This window comes from Quercus suber, unplaced genomic scaffold (assembly GCF_002906115.3).
Source record: "Quercus suber isolate HL8 unplaced genomic scaffold, Cork oak 2.0 scaffold_471, whole genome shotgun sequence".
In the NCBI taxonomy this organism is placed as follows: Eukaryota; Viridiplantae; Streptophyta; class Magnoliopsida; order Fagales; family Fagaceae; genus Quercus; species Quercus suber.
The window spans coordinates 165800-184026 of NW_027069922.1; the positions used below are offsets into that span (position 1 = coordinate 165800).

At 36.5% G+C, this 18227-nt stretch overlaps 2 protein-coding genes across 11 annotated transcripts; one reads left to right on the top strand and one right to left on the bottom strand.

Moving 5' to 3' along the window:
- Positions 1-6259: 6259 nt before the first annotated feature.
- LOC136062967 (senescence/dehydration-associated protein At3g51250-like) lies at positions 6260-10693 on the bottom strand. 10 transcript variants are annotated; one of them, XR_010624692.1, is made up of 6 exons: positions 10419-10682; positions 9777-9942; positions 8774-8832; positions 8170-8192; positions 7846-8054; positions 6260-6469 (listed from the first exon to the last, which is right to left on the bottom strand). XR_010624692.1 is itself a non-coding variant. In XM_065762740.1 (5 exons), exons 2-4 carry the CDS (start codon positions 9922-9924, stop codon positions 7973-7975), a joined length of 285 nt encoding a protein of 94 aa, XP_065618812.1. In that variant the 5' UTR covers positions 9925-9942; positions 10419-10690; the 3' UTR covers positions 6260-6469; position 7972. The 10 variants fall into 10 exon arrangements, 2 of the variants coding, with proteins under 2 accessions (XP_065618812.1, XP_065618813.1); XR_010624687.1 differs by lacking the exon at positions 8170-8192 and having other exon boundaries at positions 7846-8050; positions 10419-10684; XR_010624690.1 differs by lacking the exon at positions 8170-8192 and having other exon boundaries at positions 10419-10676.
- A 6186-nt stretch (positions 10694-16879) lies between these two features.
- Positions 16880-17989, top strand: LOC112039646 (uncharacterized). Its single transcript, XM_024072527.2, has one exon. The coding sequence runs from the start codon at positions 16880-16882 to the stop codon at positions 17987-17989; it is 1110 nt and encodes a 369-aa protein (XP_023928295.2).
- Positions 17990-18227: the final 238 nt, after the last annotated feature.

Below are 18227 nucleotides of genomic sequence, written 5' to 3' on the forward strand. Positions count from 1 at the left end.
CAATTGGGCATACAAAACCACTACTCCTCCCCCACCCACCCTCAGGCTAATGGACAGGTCGAAGTCACGAACCGATCCTTGCTCAAAATTCTCAAGACCTGGCTCGAGGGGGCAAAAGGTATATGGCCTGAAGAGCTGCCAAGCATATTTTGGGTATACAGGACGACAACGAGGTCGCCCACAAGAGAGACACCATTCCGGCTAATGTACGAAAGCGAAGCGGTCGTCCCAGCCGAAGTCAGACTCACAAGCTACAGGGTGCACAACCATGACGAGAGCAAAAACGAAGAAGCTATACATCTATAGCTCGATCTGATAGACGAAGTCAGGGCGACAGCAGCACAAAGGCTCGCACGGTACCAAGACCGCATGACCAAGTACTACAATTCCCGGGTCAGACGCAGAGACTTCCAGGTTGGAGACTTCGTTCTAAGGAAAGTCATGGGCGCAGCAAGAGACCTAACCCAAGGGAAGCTACCACCTGGAAACGATAGATGGACAGAAGCTGCCACATCCATGGAATGTGGAACACTTGCGAAAGTACTACCAATAAAGATGACGACAACACCTCCTTTCTTTTATAGTTTTACTCCTCAAACTTATCATTTACTTTAAGTTTTTGTTACAATAAGCCTAAAGGGCAAGTTTTTTAAAAGAGCTACTTTTTTATGCATGGAAATAAGAGAAGTTTATTTAGAAAGGCTGATGTTTTCTATTGACAAGCTTGGAAAAAATAGAAGACACCAAACCCATAAAAGGTAAAAAAATTCTAAGTTAAAAATAGCTAACTATAAGCCTTCAAGACTGACGGGTCAATCCCAAGAGGAACGGCCATAAAATTAACAGTCCATGTGACGGACTCATCAAAAGAGATGGGCTCATGAAAGAGACGGTCTCAAAAAGTGGCCCCACCAAGTCCATGATATGGACAAGGCCATAAAGTTAACAGTCCATGTGACGGACTCATCAAAAGAGACGGGCTCATGAAAGAGACGGTCTCAAAAAATGGCCCCACCAAGTCCATAATATGGACAAGGCCGCAAAATTAGCAATCCATGTGATGGACACATCAAAAGAGACGGGCTCATGAAAGAGAAGGTCTCAAAAAGTGGCCCCACCAAGTCCATAATATGGACAAGGCCATAAAATTAGCAGTCCGTGTAACGGACTCCCCAAGAGTGACGGATTTAACAAAGTAATGGTCTCAAAAAAGTGGGATTTTAATAAGTCCAAGGCAAGAAGCTGACGGGCATAACATATCATTAAAACCAAACAAGCCCAACATTAACATGAACAACTTCAAGAATGAAGGAACGACTAAAGATCCTTTAAAGGGGACAACGACTATACTAAGCTAACGGCGTCAATAAATTAAACGGGTCCATAATCATTGCCATTAAATAATAGCCCACAGCTAGGCTGACGACCTCAGCCTACGACGAAAAAATAAACTCAAAGTCTACAAAGTAAAGAAAAACAAAACACACAAACAAAATAGCCATACACACATAATCAAAAGCGATGACTGCTAGAGTATCACAAAAAGTAAGCTTACTTACAAATAAAAGCCCGGAAATCTGAAGGGCATTTAAAAAATATTGTTTGCAAATAGTACAAAATGAAACAACTATAAAAAGCAAAATTAAAGCCGGGTAAAAAGAGCGTCACTCGAGGTCTTTTTTGCTTTTAGGGTCTTCTACGTCTAACTCCTCCACAGAATGGTTTGAAATGGTGACAGGAGGGTTCACTGCAGGCTAGGCCAAAACGACGCCGCTATCATCAGGGGGAGAGGCATCCTCAAGGTCGTCACCCTCAACAATGACGATGTCGTTCGCAGGCGTTGCTGGTGTGGCGTCATCTATGGTGATCCCAGACATGTCCAACTCAGGAAAAGCTTACACGACCTATTTAAGGCAGTCGTCAAACCCCGTGCCATAGTATCCAACTTCTCCCTACACTCCTTCAAATCAACGTTCAGGAGACGAACGACCTCCTTGTACTGACCCTGTTGGTTCATTAAATTGACGTTGTGCTTCCTGACGCGAGTAACGACACCCTCCTTGGCCACGCACCGGTCCTAGAGCGCCTTCACACGTACCAAGGCCTAAGAAGGGCACAACCGTTAGTTAATAAACACGAAAAAGATAAGAAATAAAAGTAGCTAGGAGAGAGCTTACCCGTGTTAAATCAAAGATGGCTGACAACCCCAAATCCTCTGTCCTCAACTGAGCACAAGGATCTATATCCGTCAGCTTTATGAATGATTCCACTTCTTCAACGGCATAATCCTTGTGCGTCATGAGGCAATGGGGCCCCTCGAGGACCAAACCAGAAGGAGTCATCACCCCCTTTCCAGCCCTGTGGCTTAATTTGGGGGGAGACTTCTCTGGAGGCTCGTCCTCAAGAGTGACGGCCACCTTCTTGTGTGGATGGGCATCCTTCCCGTCAATCCTCCTCTTTGATGAACCTTTAGCGATGGCTCTAAAGGCTGACGAAGATGTCAACTGCACCTTGGCCCTTTTCTCCTCCTTCTGACGGGCAGCAGCCGCCCTTATTCGTTGCTTAGTTAACTCCATCTCTACGAAGGTAACAAACGTATATAGAAAGTGACAGGCAGAGCTAAAAGTGACGGGGCTATACACACACACACATACATATATATATATATATATATAAAGGAGAGAAACGTGTATACTTACGACGGTGAGAAAATTCTTCTAACTGGCGAGCTTTTGGCGTCAATTCAGGATCCCCACAATAAGTAGGAAGAGTGTCGAGGGTTATTAGGTCTCGGCACTTTTGCTCCCCCAACGGAATCTCCAGAACCCGACGGATGGAATCTCTTTGCTCCTCAGTTATAACTGGGCAAATGTTGGCGGAGGAAGAAACAAGTTAACGATGTCAAGACACTTCAAAAAAAATAACAATAATAAATTAATGTAAATACTGATGAGGTTAAAAGCAGACGGCTAGAACCTGAATCCCTGACATAAGCCTAAGTGTTATCGAAATAACCATGAGGCATCATCCTCCACTCTTCCTGACAGCACACCCAATCCATCCCTTTAACAAAAAAGAACCTACTCTTCCAATATCTGGCATCTCAGACACTAATCTCAACTCCCTCTCCCTGACGGCAAAATGGTACATCCCCTTGGAAGAGGCAAGATGCTAGGGTCTGTAACAATAGAAGAATTCATCCAAAGAAAGTTGACGGTGTCCTCCACTTATATGACCCCATAAGACCTCAGCACTTATAAAGATCCTCCATGAATTTAGAGCAATCTAGCTGATGGACAACCCCAAAAAATTAGCCAGTTAACGGTGTACAACTGTCAACGGTAGTCTAAGCCCCGCGGCGAACATGGCATCATACATACCAACGTCGGCGGTTCTCCCCATATAGCACTTTTCATTTTCCCTGGGGAGACGGATAGGGATATGGTTAGGGATTTGGAAATGAGTATGCAACTCTTTGAAAATCTTATCACTCATTTTTGGCAAAAATTTATTGACAGCCCATTCCTCCGGAAGGATGAAGGGACGGCTACCTCCAGGACTTCCTAAAGTTCCCTCACAAAACTCCTTGTCACTTTCATCTCTGTCACTATCCCTCTCTTCTCCCACCTCAACTTCACCCTCCTCACCTATTACCTCCTCCTGACCCTCATCTCCGTGACTCTCTACCTCCTCGACAGGTGAATAGGATGACGTCCCTCTCTCTGACGACCAGGAAAAGCTCTTAGACTCATCACCTGAACCATATACCTCGACGTAGCCCACTCTATCACAGACCAACGATTGATCACTCGACGCGTCACTTGACATCTAACTACCTACAAGTGACGGATTTATTCTAAGCACCTAGGATGATGGCCTCACTATAAAAAAGTCAATTGAAATAAAGCATGTACAAAGTAAGAAAAGGACTTACAAGCTTCTTAAAAGTGGGTGATGGTTTTGGAAATGGCAGCAGCAATATAGGCGACGGTGTAGGAAAGTCGATGGAGAAAAGATGATGAGTTTTCTCTCCTGAAATTAGTGAAAATGAAATAGGGAAAATGAGGGGAAGAGGTGGGTTATATATAAAGGGAAAAAATGCACAGAAGATGAAGCGACGCCCTCGTCCAGAAGCAGAGCCAACCAGAATGTGCCACGTGTCCAAACATTTATTACTGACTGCTCGAGGAGTCACCTTTAAATTATTTCCTCTTTTCTGGCCAAAGTGAAAGTTAGCAGCCAAAAAATATAACTCCATAACCTGTTAGTTTAAACTGACGGAGATATGGAGTAGGGGGCAACTGATAAGTAAAATTATAACACGCAAAGCGCCCCGAGTTTAGCCCGTCAGCCTTTGTCGTGAAATAGGTTCTACTGCTTAAGCTGACAAGGTAAACTATGAGAGAAGCTGAAGACCAAAATATAAGCTGACGAACGAATACTTGACAGGAAGAAAGTCACCTCACTCTGGAGGTAACACCATTAAGAAGCTGACGTCGTTATGGCTAGAGAGAACAAGGAAAACTGACGATACTAAAACTGACGGTCTTAGGAGAACCTTGGCTTGATCATCACGTATGGGTATATAAGGAAATGGTTTATACCCCACGCTTAATGTTTGTGTCCAACAAGGAAATGATTCCATAATATACGCTTATTAGGATTCCTATAAGGAAATGACTTCTAGCCCAAGGAAAAGAGGGTCAACTCTCTACTACTATAAAAGCCCCAATACTCTCATAAATCAAGGTACGCATAATTACACCCTCTCTAGCACTCTAAAGTTGTAAAAAGTTCTAACTTGACCTTCGGAGGGTATTTGGCCGACACCACACCGGTGCTCTCTGTTAGGTCTTCTCTTTTCTTTGTGTAGGTGTCGTTTCGAGTGTGCGAGTATTGTGTAGCTCATTGGTGATATTTTCGATATCATCAATATGATATGATTTTTCTTGTATAAACATTTTATATTGGATAATGACACGACATGGGTTATGAAACACTTATATTTTTATAAAAACATTTTTAAAATGTCCAGGTGGCATGGTACTAGATGAATGTGGAGAAATTTGAAAAAAGTCCCACAAGAAAAAAATCCAAAATTCCTTATGACAAATCAAACCCAGCTTTTTAATTTTTTTCTTCTTAAACCCTGAATATTCTAATTTTTGATAATCTAACTCCACAATATGTAAATTCCAATTAGCTCAATTGGTAAATTTTTTATACTTAAATAAGAAATATATGATTCAAATGTTGGAGATATTATATAAAGTAATAGTGGAAGAACAAGGTTAACACAAAAGACAAATAGAAAATAGATAACTTGGAAACACAATATCGTTTTTCTTAGATAATATTTGCCCCCTACACTATTGTTGCTAAAGGATTATCGTAAATTTGTCCTTAGGATACAACCAAGATGTTGGGTTCTACAAATAGCAATTTGGGAGAATGACCACAGGATTTCTTGTTTTTCTCTCTAACTTGTTATTTTGTGGAGTTATTTTTCAAGTGAACATAAGCCTCTATTTATACCCATGGGGTTATATTTCATCAAAAAACACATATGGAGAGTTAAAATGCTTCATACAACCATTCACAAGGTTTGAAACCTCTTCAAATTCTCTGAACAGTCACCTAAAAATTTTGCAGAAAATCCTATTTTACGACTTTCGACCGGTCGAAAGTTCCTCTCAATCGATCGAGTGATATTTTCAATTAATCAAACTGGAATCGAATAGCAATCGATTCATCCAAAGGCTCTAGAATTATTTTCTTACTATTTCAATCACTACAACAAAAGTGGGCTATGGTGACGAAACCTTTCCTCACAATATGTCCTTATTTCGTCACCGAATACATATAGTGACGAAACAGCATTCGTCACCTAAGCTCCGTCACAGAATGTATTGGTGACGAAAATGTTTCGTCACTCATAAAAAAATGATAGGTGACGAAATTTTTTCATCACTAATAAAAATGATAAATGACGTAAGTTTTTCGTCACCTAATATTTTCGTCACTAAACCTTATTTTTAGTGACAGAATATTTCGTCACCAAATGTATTTTTGTTTTCCAATTTCAATAGATTAGGTGACGAAGTTTTGCGTCATCATTTTTTTTTTTTTTAATTTCAACTACTACAGTTAGAAATGGCGACGAAAATTATCGTCACCCATTTTATTTTTTTATTAATATTCTTTACATTTACTTGCCATTACATTAACCTATTCATTTCTAACCAAATCTGTAAAAAAATAATAATAATAAAATAAAAAATCATTCATTTCTAACCAAATCCATAAATAAAAAAAAAACATCCATACAATCTAAAAATACAATAAAGATGTTCACAAAGTAATTACAACCATTTATATACAAATGATGTCTTAGCTTCCAAAATTTACAAAAAATTATTTGAATTCAAGTAGTCCCACAAAAGCTATCTTTTTGCCACCAATCCCATATCTGCACAAGTGTAAAGGAAAATTCATCAATAACAAAATAGACTGCAAACCTATATCCCTGATAAGATGTACTACAACAAATAAAGATTATTATTAGTAAGACAATGCAGAAAATGTCCACCGAATACCCAATAAAAAACTAGACAAAATAATCATAATGCAACATCATATGAAGCCAAACTATCAAAGAAAGAAGACCCACAACATTCTCATCAAATAAAAACCAAACCCACATTACAAACCATGAAAAAATCATAAAGAATGCAGAAAAATCTCAATTTAAAACAAAACAAATAAAGTGAAATCCAAAACAAAAACCTAGTCATCATCATAAACACAAACCCAACCACCACAACGAATAAAAAATCCAGCCAACACTATTTAAAAAAAAAAAAAAAAAAAAACACTAGCCACCACCATTTTCATTTTTCACAAAACCCAGCCACCACCATAAACAAAAACCCACCACCACCATTAAACAAAACCACGGCCACCATTATAAACAAAAAAAGAAACCCACCACCACCATTAAACAAAAAAACATAGCCACCACCATTAACACAAAAACTCAGCCACTACTATAAACAAAAAACCCAACCATCACAATAAACAAAAAAACTCAGCCACCACCACCATTAACACAAAAACTCAGCTACTACCATCAACAAAAAACCCAACCACCACCATTAAACAAAAAGCACAGCCACCCATTAACACAAAAACCCAACCACTACCATAAACAAAAAACCCACCACCACCATTTAACAAAAAACACAGCCACCACCATTAACACAAAAACTTAGCCATAAACAAAAAACTCAATCATCACAATAAGCAACAAACCCACCACCAACATTAAACAAAAAACTCAGCCACCACCATAAACAAAAAACCCACCACCACCATTAAACAAAAAACACGATCACCACCATAAACAAATAACCCACCACAAACATTAAACAAAAAACTCAACCATCACCATAAACACAAAAACTCAACCACACAATAAAAAAATCTAGCCACCATCATTAACACAAATCCCGCCACCACCATTAAACAAAAAATCCAACCACCACTACAAACAAAAAACCCACCATCACCATTAAACAAAAAACACAATTGTAGCACAATTGTGCTATGGTACCCTCATACATATAAGAGGTTACCATATGACCCAAACAACTAGAATCAAATAGATATAGAGACAAAGAAATATGGTACCTGAATAGTCCAAATAAAGAAAATCAAGAGAATATCCATGAGTACCAAAACCATTTGCAACCAAAAATGTCGGTAAGACCTCAAAATTCCACAAATATCCAAGACAATGAGAGGTTAATAAACATTGCTTATTAGGCAAAAAAATAAAACACTAACCAAAGTGTGCTCTAGTTAGTAGATGAGCTCCTCCCACTACCACAAATGTCATTGAAACCCTTGCTCCTCAAAAATTTTATGATGCCAGCTATTTGAGTATTTTGCGAGTCTAATTTCTCCTCCTACCTTATTTTGCATCCATGAGCTCATCTCTCTTCTTCCCTTGGCTTAAGTTTGTATCTTGGAGCTCATCTATCTTCTCCACCTGCCTTAGAATATATCACACTCAAAATGAAAGACAATCTAGAGAGAGGAAAGAGATATCAAGACCAAAGGTGGAATAGAATAGTAAGGGATATAGGGACTAGTTAGTTGTGATACTACCTGCTATCCTAATGGAACCAAGGCTGCACAAATCCAGTCCATGCCCAAGTCAGATTTAAAAATCTCCCCTTAAACATCCATATTGGGTTGAAAAAAAAAAAAAAAAACTTTTCTCTGAACCTTATTAAATAGAAAACTAATATGCATTTAAATATATCCATAAGAAAATACCTTAAAGAATTCAAACATTGTGAAGCAAAATAATAGAGAAACTCTAAACCTTTCTGCTAGCTTGGGCACTCAAACAGTTAAACCCAATTTTACCCTCAGCCCCAACCAACCCTCTTCACCACAGCTAACTCATAACCTCATCCCTATAAGGTAAAAAAAAAAAAATTCTCTGAATACAGTATTATTATATTGTTGTCCATTAACAATTACTTTCAACTTTATCATATAAAAATTTTATGAAATCGAAATAACTTCTATAAAATTTAAACTTACAAACAATGCAATTAAAACTTGAACTGTGCAATTATTATCCCTTTTAGCTATTAGCAAAATACATTACTTTTTAAATTTTATTAACTCTTTTTTATTTATTATAATTATGTGTTTAAAAAAACAAAAAAGAAAGCTCAAAATTAGGGGGCAGGGTGCTTACAGAGATCCATGATGTGGTTCCTACAGATGGCACCCAATCCTTGAAGAAACCTTTGAAACCTGTGCACATCATATTACACAACCACCTCTTAATTTTTGAAAGATTAACATAAATGCTAATTTAACATATCCAAAACCAAAAATCTCAACATTAATTGAATCCCGTGCACATCATATTCTACCTTTACACCTGCTCTTACCCTTAATTTCTCAGATGGTGGTTAATAGTTTTCAGTCCAAAGCCATTCTTATGCATACAACATCTAAATAACTCTTTTCCTATTCTAGGAATAACCCATCACCTTTAAGGAATCAAAAGCCAACCCACCCACCTTAATTCATGTAGGATTCAATTCAACGAGTATTGTTTGGCAACAAAATGAGAATATCTAAAGCCATTTAAATAGCCCCTATCCTATTTACCATTAACCCATCACCTTAAAGTAATGTAAAGCCATCCCACCAACCTTATGTCATGGATGATTGATTCAATTAAACAGATATTTTTTTGGCAACACAGTGAGAACATAGTTTCAGCCAGGAACTAAAGTACAACAAGAATATTTAATGAAGTCTATCAAAGCAATGACAAGCCATGAACAGAAGGGCCAAAAACCAGTACTATCCACTCAATTCACGTGAACCATAAGAGGAGATACAAAACCAAAACACACATTTAAATCCTCTAGAATTGAAATAAAATGGCCTGTCATCCTCCTTTTTTCTCAAATCTACCTTCAACACCCCTATTTCCACTTTCCTCCAGTTACAAATAAATTCCCTTTCCACACAAATCATGTGTGCCACGGCTATTTTGTGGTAATCAAATAGCTAGGAAGCAAGGTGAAGCAAAACCCACATTAACTTCATAGATTTTATAATGCATCTATTTATGAACTTTTGGATTGGAAGCTGTTTGATAGAGTAAAAATAGCCATTCAGAAAAGAAATATATGCTAATATATTATAATATATAACGCAAGGGCTTGAAATGATCAACATACTAAATCCATCTAGGGAAGCAAGCACAATCTCCCCTGGTAGGAGGCCAAAAAACTTCTTGCCTACTCTTGAATTTGCCACTGAGCCTGTTAAAAATCTAGAGACTTTGACAACCCCAGAGAGGACCCCAGTTGCAACTTTCTCTATCATTTTGGTCAGCCTCTTAACCTTACATAAACAATCAAAGCCAAAAAAAAAAATCTTTAAAGTTTTAATAAATACTTGGCAACTACTCCCAGAGAGAGGAGAGCATCACAATTTTTTTTTTTTTTAGTTTCTTTTCCAAAATCCCAATAGATTGACGTCAAACAATATGAAATTTTAACTTCATTTTTTGGCGGTGTGTTTGAAGATAAAGGAACATAGACCAAATTAAAATAAATAACACTTCCAAAATAAATTTTCAACTAAACTGTTTCAAAACTTTACCACCTATCTGTGACATAGCTCCCACTTTCATTTCAACCAAAGATATATATATATATATATATATATATATTTCTACATAAAACAAAATTGATCCTCTTAATTTCATAACATGACATCTAAACATGCCCTCAACCAATTAAAAAACACCAAAACAAAATTTTCATTAACCACCACAGATAATTTATTGTTGATTTGTTCTGCTCTTATTCCCATACCTTTTAATCCGCTTCAAGGTTAGGGGACTGATCTTGGAATTGGAACCCAAACCCAACCTTTTCTTCATAATCTCGATCCCCAACCTCAACCTCTCTATCGTGACATCCCCGCACCACAAGATACCCTTGATCACTTTTCATGAGAGAGAGAGCATACCGGTCTTTGTGGGAGGCTAAGAGCAGAGGAGAAAGAGGGAAAGTAATAGGGTTTTGTTTTACACAAATAAAAAATAATGGAAAAAAATTTGGGTACTAAAAAAAATTTAGTACGCGCCAAAAATTTGGCACCGCGCAAAAAGAAATCAAAAAAAATTTAGTACCGCAATTTTTTTTTTCTTTTTTTTTTTCAAAAATTTCAGGAGGGGTAAAGTTCAAACACTTCTAAGATATAGGGAGTAAAGTCTAAATTCTAAAATATCATGGTGTAAAATTCAAACATCACCAAACTACAGGAAATAAAATCTAAATTCTAAAACTTTAGGGTGCAAAAAATCCAATCATCTCCAAACTTTAGAGGTGTAATTTGTAATATACCCTAAAATATAATTAGATAAGTATTCAATATTGAAACCGATATATAAAGCATATAAATAAAAATTCTTACAAGTTTGGACTATCTCTCACTATTGGGATTGGGTTACAATGGTACCTAAGTCATATTAGAGATGCATCCTAGATGTATTGGCACTTAAAAAAAAAAAAAATTGATCGGCCAAGTATCTTAAAGGTATCCAGTATGATACGTATCGGATATGGGTATGTGGACAAAAATGGAGTATACGTGCATTAGAGGTAGAAGGTAATTGGATATTATCCAAAATTTTCAGGTAGGGTTTCAATATTACCTATTTTTCCCATTAATATCCATTTAACTAATTAAATCTAACCCAAATCTAACTCACCCAAATTTTTCTGGTAGGTTTCAATATAAGGCTAAATTCAAGTTACATTTGATGTAACTCTAAAAAATGTTACACCACCTAATAACTTATTATTGAATTCATATTTTGAAAATCCAATCGTTGGATTACATTTTCTATATGTTCTTAACATGCATGCCAATTTTCATGCCAATCGGGTGTAATTTACGATTTGATCTTTAAACTCATCTTTTATGTATTATTTTTAAACTACAAAAACTTGAATTTAGACAATTGATTGATGACATGCCTATTAATTTTTGATCACCTTGAAATTTTGTAAGTATGAAAAATATATGAAGATAATGTAATCTAACGGTAGATTTGTCAAATTCATATCAAATTAAGAAATATAGGGTTGGGTTTAAGTTACACCTGATGTAACTCTAAAAAATGTTACACCATCCAATAACTTATTATTGAATGCATATTTTGAATATCCGACCGTTGGATTGCATTTTCTATATGTTCTTAACATGCATGCCAATTTGCATGCCAATTGGATGTAATTTACCATTTAAACTATGAACTTATCTTTTATGCATTATTCTAAATTACAAAAACTTGAATTTAAACAATTGATTGATGACATGACTATTAATCTTTGATCTCCTTAAAATTTTGTAATCATGAAAAATATATAAAGATAATGTAATCTAACGGTAGAATTGTCAAAATTCACATTGAATTAAGAAATATAGGGTTGGGTTCAAGTTACACTTGATGCAACTCTAAAAAATGTTACACCATCCAATAACTTATTATTGAATGCATATTTTGAAAATACAACCGTTGGATTACATGTTTTATATGTTCTTAACATGCACGCCAATCTTCATGCCTATCGGATGTAATTTACTATTTGATTTATAAACTCATCTTTTATGCATTATTTTAAACTACAAAAACTTGAATTTAAACAATTGATTGATGACACAACTATTAATCCTTGATCTCCTTGAAATTTTGTAATCATGAAAAATATATGAAAATAATGTAATCTAATGGTAGATTTGTCAAAATTTACATGGAATTAAGAAATATTGGGTTGGGTTCGAGTTACACCTGATGTAACTCTAATTACATCTAACCCATTTACCAATTATTACCAATTTAACTAATTACATCTAACCCAAACCTAACTCAACCAAATTATTATAGGTAAACCTCAACCCACTCAATTACCCAATAATGAAAATTACCAAATTTCCACTAAAACTTGCAAATAACCAAAGTACTCCTAAAATCCTCTAAAATTGTCGAAATGCACCCTAAACCTAAAAAATGACCAAAATACCTTTAAAATCATAAAATTACTAAAATACCCTAAAACTTAAAACATTACCAAAATATCCCTAGAAAAAAAAAACCCTAAACCTAAAAAATAACCGAAATACCCCCGAAACCTTTAAAATGACCAAAATACCCCCAAAACTTAAAAATGACAAAAATACGTCCTAAACCTAAGAAATGACCGAAATACTCCCCAAACCTAAAAATTACCAAAATACCCATGAAACCTAAAAATGATCAAAATACCCTCGAAGTATAAAAATTACCAAAATACCCCCCTAAACTTAAAAAAATAACTGAAAATACCCTCTAAACCTTAAAAATGACCAAAATACCCTTAAACCTAAAAATGACCAAAATAGCCATATTTTGGTCATTTAGGGGTATTTTGGTTATTTTTAGGTTTGAGGGTATTTCGATCATCTTTTAGGTTTATGGTGTATTTTTATCATCATATAGGTTTTATGGCCATTTTTGTCATTTTATAGGTTTTAGGGTATTTTAGTTATTTTTAGGTTTTGGAGGGTATTTTGGTCATTTTCTTAGGATTAGGGGTATTTTGGTAATTTTCAAGCATTAAGGCTATTTCAGTCAGTTTTTAGGTTTCAGAGGTATTTTGATTATTTTTTAGGTTTAGGGGTTATTTTGGTAATTTTCTTGTTTCGGTGGTATTTTGGCCAAATTTTAGGTTTTGGGGATATTTTGGTCATTTTTTAGGTTTCGTGTGTACTTTGGTTATTTTTTAGGATTTGGGGGTTTCGGTCATTTATTAGGTTTAGGGATATTATGGTCATTTTTTAGGTTATTTCATGAGTATTTTGCTCATTTAAGAGATTTTGGGATATTTTGGTCATTTTAGTGGTTTTTAGCATAATTGGTGATTTTAGAGATTGTAGGAGTATTTTGGTCAGTCTTTGGTTAAACAATAGGTGACGAAAATTTATTTCATCACCAAAAACACCTACATCCTAATATTGGGTGACGAATTTAGAATTTCGTCACCTTCAGTAAGTCTTTGGTGATGTGAATATTTCGTCACCCTAGGTTTGCCTTTTTTTCATGACCTATAGTGACGAAATGAATAGTTCGTCACCAATTTGTACATCTTTGGTGACGAAATATTGATTTCATCACCAATTTTAAAATTTTTATAATATTTGGTGACGAATTCTTCTTTTCCTCACTAAATGTTATCATTTGGTGACGAAATTGTTTATCCTCACTAGATTTCGTCACCATAGCCCACTTTTGTTGTAGTGTGGGATAGCAGAATAGGCGATGTAAATGGTGATGCCGGCTTTGGTTGATAAGTAAAAGCTTGAGCAATAGCCAATAGGTATATTGGACTGGCAATCCCAAAGATAGGGTTCTACACATTTAAAGGTTTCAAGTCAATGACTTTATGTTAGGGTCACGCAGGTGGTTGTGTTTGTACGTAATATTGAATAAAGGCTTCAAGTCAATGACTAGTTTTAGGTGTTGGATGCTGCTAATTATTGTTGCCGACTATTAATTATATATCTTTCTATCATCTCTAAAATGAGAAAAATGCAAAAGTTACAAATTTTTTATAAATTATTGATGTGATGATGAGTAGTTATTAATAAATAAAAAATTGATATAAATGACGAGTTTATATGCGAATTAGTAAGAATTTGTTACCTCAATAATTTTTAAAAATATGTTATAAAAATGTTTGTAGTTGTAGCATTTCTTTTAAAAAGATCAATGATATTATTAAGAGGGGAAAAATGTAATTTTATTGTACCAATTTGCTAAAATTGATAATAGTCAACAAATTCTTTGAAAGAATCTATGAAAAGGTTCATCAACAAGTTCTTTGAAAGAATTTATGTAAAGGTTGGTGCCTGTTTTAAATATGGAGGTCCATAGCATGGACAAAATTTGGATTTCTTCGCTATTATGAACAAAAACTTTTCACCATTCTGGATTAATAAGAAATAAAACTAAGATTAAAAAAAAAAAATCAATACATAAAAGTAAACTATCATTTTTTTTTTTTTTTTTTTTTTTTTTTTTTTTTGAGAATCAACTAGTATCTATTAAGCATTAAAAAAATGAATAAAAAAAATACGCAAATGATTGTTTCTTAATTCATTTTAGTTATCAAGTTGATTACTAAAAAATTGTCCCATATTTTTAGACACAATCCAGGATCCCGCTCCAACGAATAAATATATAATTTTATTAATTTAAACCAGATATTACCATAGGCATGAATGTATTGTTCTTGAGATGTGTTCCACTTGTAATCGTCATGATGGAAAAAAAATGTTTCAAATTGCACAAAAACTGATACTCTTACAAACGCACACGTATATTAATTAATTATTAAACAATTGTGTATTATTTGTTTGGAAAAATGGCTAAATTTGCCCCAAAAACAAACTCTTACAAGCTTACACACGTTTAAATAATGAATTGGAAACTAATTTTGACGGACACGGCTTGTGTCCAGTGGAAATTTCCACTGGACATGTTCGGATTTAGACACGTGTCCACAATCCAACATGTCTAGTGAAAGCTTTCACTGGACGCAAGTCGGACCCAATTTTGACCTCTAGGTGTTCTGATTGCTCTAATACCAATTTAAGAAAATGATTTAGACATGAAACAATTTATGCAATGGATTAAAAAAAAAATCACGAGGTTTATTATTAATTCCTTACACAACCAATTATATCAACAAAAGATATCAGATATTAAATCTAAAGTAATTATAATAAAGTAGAAAAGTCAAAAGTCTTCTATCTTAACAACATAACTGGATTCTCTCCTCGCGTAGGAGCTCTCTCTCTTGACTAAGTGCGAGACTTCTCCCTCCCTTAGTTCATTAAGGGTTTGCCTTTTCTTTTCTCTTTGGGATAGGGTCTGACGAATCATGGCTGATGATGTGATAAACAGATTAGAGAATATGAGGCTGACAATAGAAGAAGAAGAAGAAGTGATCACCATATCTGATGAAGGTCGAAAGGAGGAAATTGAGAGTTGTTCCCTCAGTCTGATTGGTAAATTCCTTATGTGTAAACCGTTTAATAAACGGGTTGCACAAAACACGTTAAGGAGAGCATGGAGTCTGGAGAAAGGGGTGCAGATTATGGAAGTAGGTTCGAACCTCTTCCAATTCAAGTTTGGTCGTGAATTTGATTTGGATAGAGTGCTCAAAGAGGGTCCCTAGTCCTTCGATAATCAAGTGCTCATGCTACAAAGATGACAGCCCGGTATGACAGAGGCGAATGTCAAATTTGATTCGGTGGCCCTTTGGATTCAGATTTGGGGGGCGCCATTTGGCATGTCCTCACCTAAAGTTGCTTCTGAGATTGGTAGTAGATTGGGGTAGGTGGTCAAGATTGAAAAATGGAAACCGCGAGAAGGTCTGAACCTGTTTATGCGTGTTAAGGTTGCAGTCCCAATATCAAAACCTTTGAGACGGGGTGGATTTATTGGAGGTTCGGATGGACAACATTCATGGGTTAGTTACAAATACGAATGTCTTCCCATGTTTTGCCATTTTTGTGGACTCTTGGGCCATGATACTAAACATTGTGTTGAATACTACGCATGGAGCAAGAATGGGAGTGAAGTAATATGCCAATACGGTGAGTGGCTGAAATCAACAGGACGCCGATCTCGCTCGTCAGTGAGAATGGGATCCACTATGTCTAACAGTGACAGGACTGAAGGCTGGGATGGAAACGTCAACTTGGAGCAGACGGCGGCGGAAGTAGAAAACGAGAATGAGAACCCTATTGAGACTAACGGTTACGGATTTGGCAAGGGAGTGGATTCAGGAAATTCTCCGGCTTTTACGGAGAGTGTGCCTGTAACGGAAGGAGTATGTTTGGAAGCTTGTGGGCCACCTTCTTCGGTTACTAATGTAGAGGTGCTAAAATCTAGTGGGGTGAATAATGTGAATGATTTGGCACTAAATCATGTGGACAGGTCGAATACTAAATCGGAGGCAGTGCATGTTATTACTAAAGTTCAGGATGGGCTTTAAGTCCTAAAACCAAAGCCCACTTGGACTAGGCTGGTTCGCATGGAGTGTGGGCCGAGCATTGCAAAACAAGAAACAAGTAATAAGAAGTTGGGTAAGAGAGGATTACAGGAAGCCGACTTTGAAGCAGACACAGAAAATAAAGAGAAGAGTGGGAAGCGTGGAAGACTAAAGGTAGAGGAACAAAACAATGAAACGGCAGGGGTGCAGGAGTACCCCGGCCGAGCACAATGAAACTTCTAAGCTGGAACTGCCAAGGGCTTGGGAACTTTTGGATAGTTCGCAGCCTTCACAAGATGGTGAGGGATCAAGTTCCTACAGTGTGTTTTTTAATGGAGACACACTTAGACAGAGAGGGTTTTGATTATCATTGCAGAGAATTACCATTTCAGAATAAATTTATTGTGAAAAAGCCTATTGGGGGAGGAGGCTTGGCGCTTATTTGGAAAGAAGAGGTTAAACTGGAGGTTATTAATTTTACTGAACTCCACATTTTAGCAAGAGTAGTTGAGGAATATGGATATGCATGGATGCTTACCTGTTTTTATGGGTGGCCTGAAGCAAGTCAGAAACACAAATCATGGGCTCTCCTCAATCATTTACGTTCGTTTGTTGATGGCCCATGGTGTTGTATTGGGGATTTTAATGCTATTATTCACTCCTCTGATAAACAAAGTAGATTTCCCCCTTCGTTTAAACAGATGGATGATTTTCGTAAAGTTTTGGATGATTGTAGCTTGGTAGATTTGGGGTTTGTGGGGTATCCTTACACGTGGAATAACAAAAGACTAGGGTTGGAAAATACTAAGGAAAGGCTGGATAGAATGGTGGCTAATACGGGTTGGAAGGAAAAATTCCAAGAAAGTTTGGTCACTCATCTATTCTCTCATGCTTCGGATCACAGGCCAGTTCCATTAAATGCTCAGACAACTTTAAGATCCCGTGGTAGAAGCACAAGAGCATTCCGGTTTGAAGAGGCTTGGTTGACTCAGGATGATTGTGAGACGGTCATTAGGGATGCATGGAGTTTAGCAGGTAACATGAAGCTGGGTTTGCTGGGAGTTAAGGAGAAAATCAGCAAGTATGGTTTGGAGTTGCAGGCTTGGGGTGCTTCTAAAACTCATCCGGATGAGGTGGAAATTAAGAGACTTCAAAAAAGGGTTGAGGAGTTGAGCATGGCTGAACCAACGGTGGAGAACAGAAATGAATTCTTGGATGCAAGTAAGATTCTTGATGATCTATTACTTAAACAGGAAATATATTGGGCACAAAGGTCAAGGGTCTTATGGTTGAAGCATGGAGACAGGAATACTAAATATTTTCACTCCAAAGCCTCTTAACGGCGAAGGAGAAATTTTATCCATGGGGTTAGAGATCAGAATAATGTTTGGGTGGAGGAGCCAGAGAGGGTTGCTGGGGTGGCAATTGAGTATTTTGAGAATATTTTTCGATCAGGTATATGTCAAAGAATGGAGGAATGTCTTAGTGCAGTGCAACAGAAGGTGACTACTGATATGCAGGAAGTCTTGTCCAGAGAATACAGTGTGGAGGAAGTCAGAACAGCGTTGTTCCAGATGG

Bases quoted from the DNA above. Each gene is read 5' to 3' on its own strand.
- LOC136062967 (XM_065762740.1), bottom strand. From the start codon at position 9,924: ATGATAGAGAAAGTTGCAACTGGGGTCCTCTCTGGGGTTGTCAAAGTC. The intron at 8,833-9,776 runs GTATGTTGATCA...TGATGTGCACAG, and splicing joins TGCTTCCCTAGATGGATTTA to GTTTCAAAGGTTTCTTCAAG. The intron at 8,051-8,773 runs GTAAGCACCCTG...ATTCTAAGGCAG, and splicing joins GAACCACATCATGGATCTCT to GTGGAGAAGATAGATGAGCT.
- LOC112039646 (XM_024072527.2), top strand. From the start codon at position 16,880: ATGAAACTTCTAAGCTGGAACTGCCAAGGGCTTGGGAACTTTTGGATA.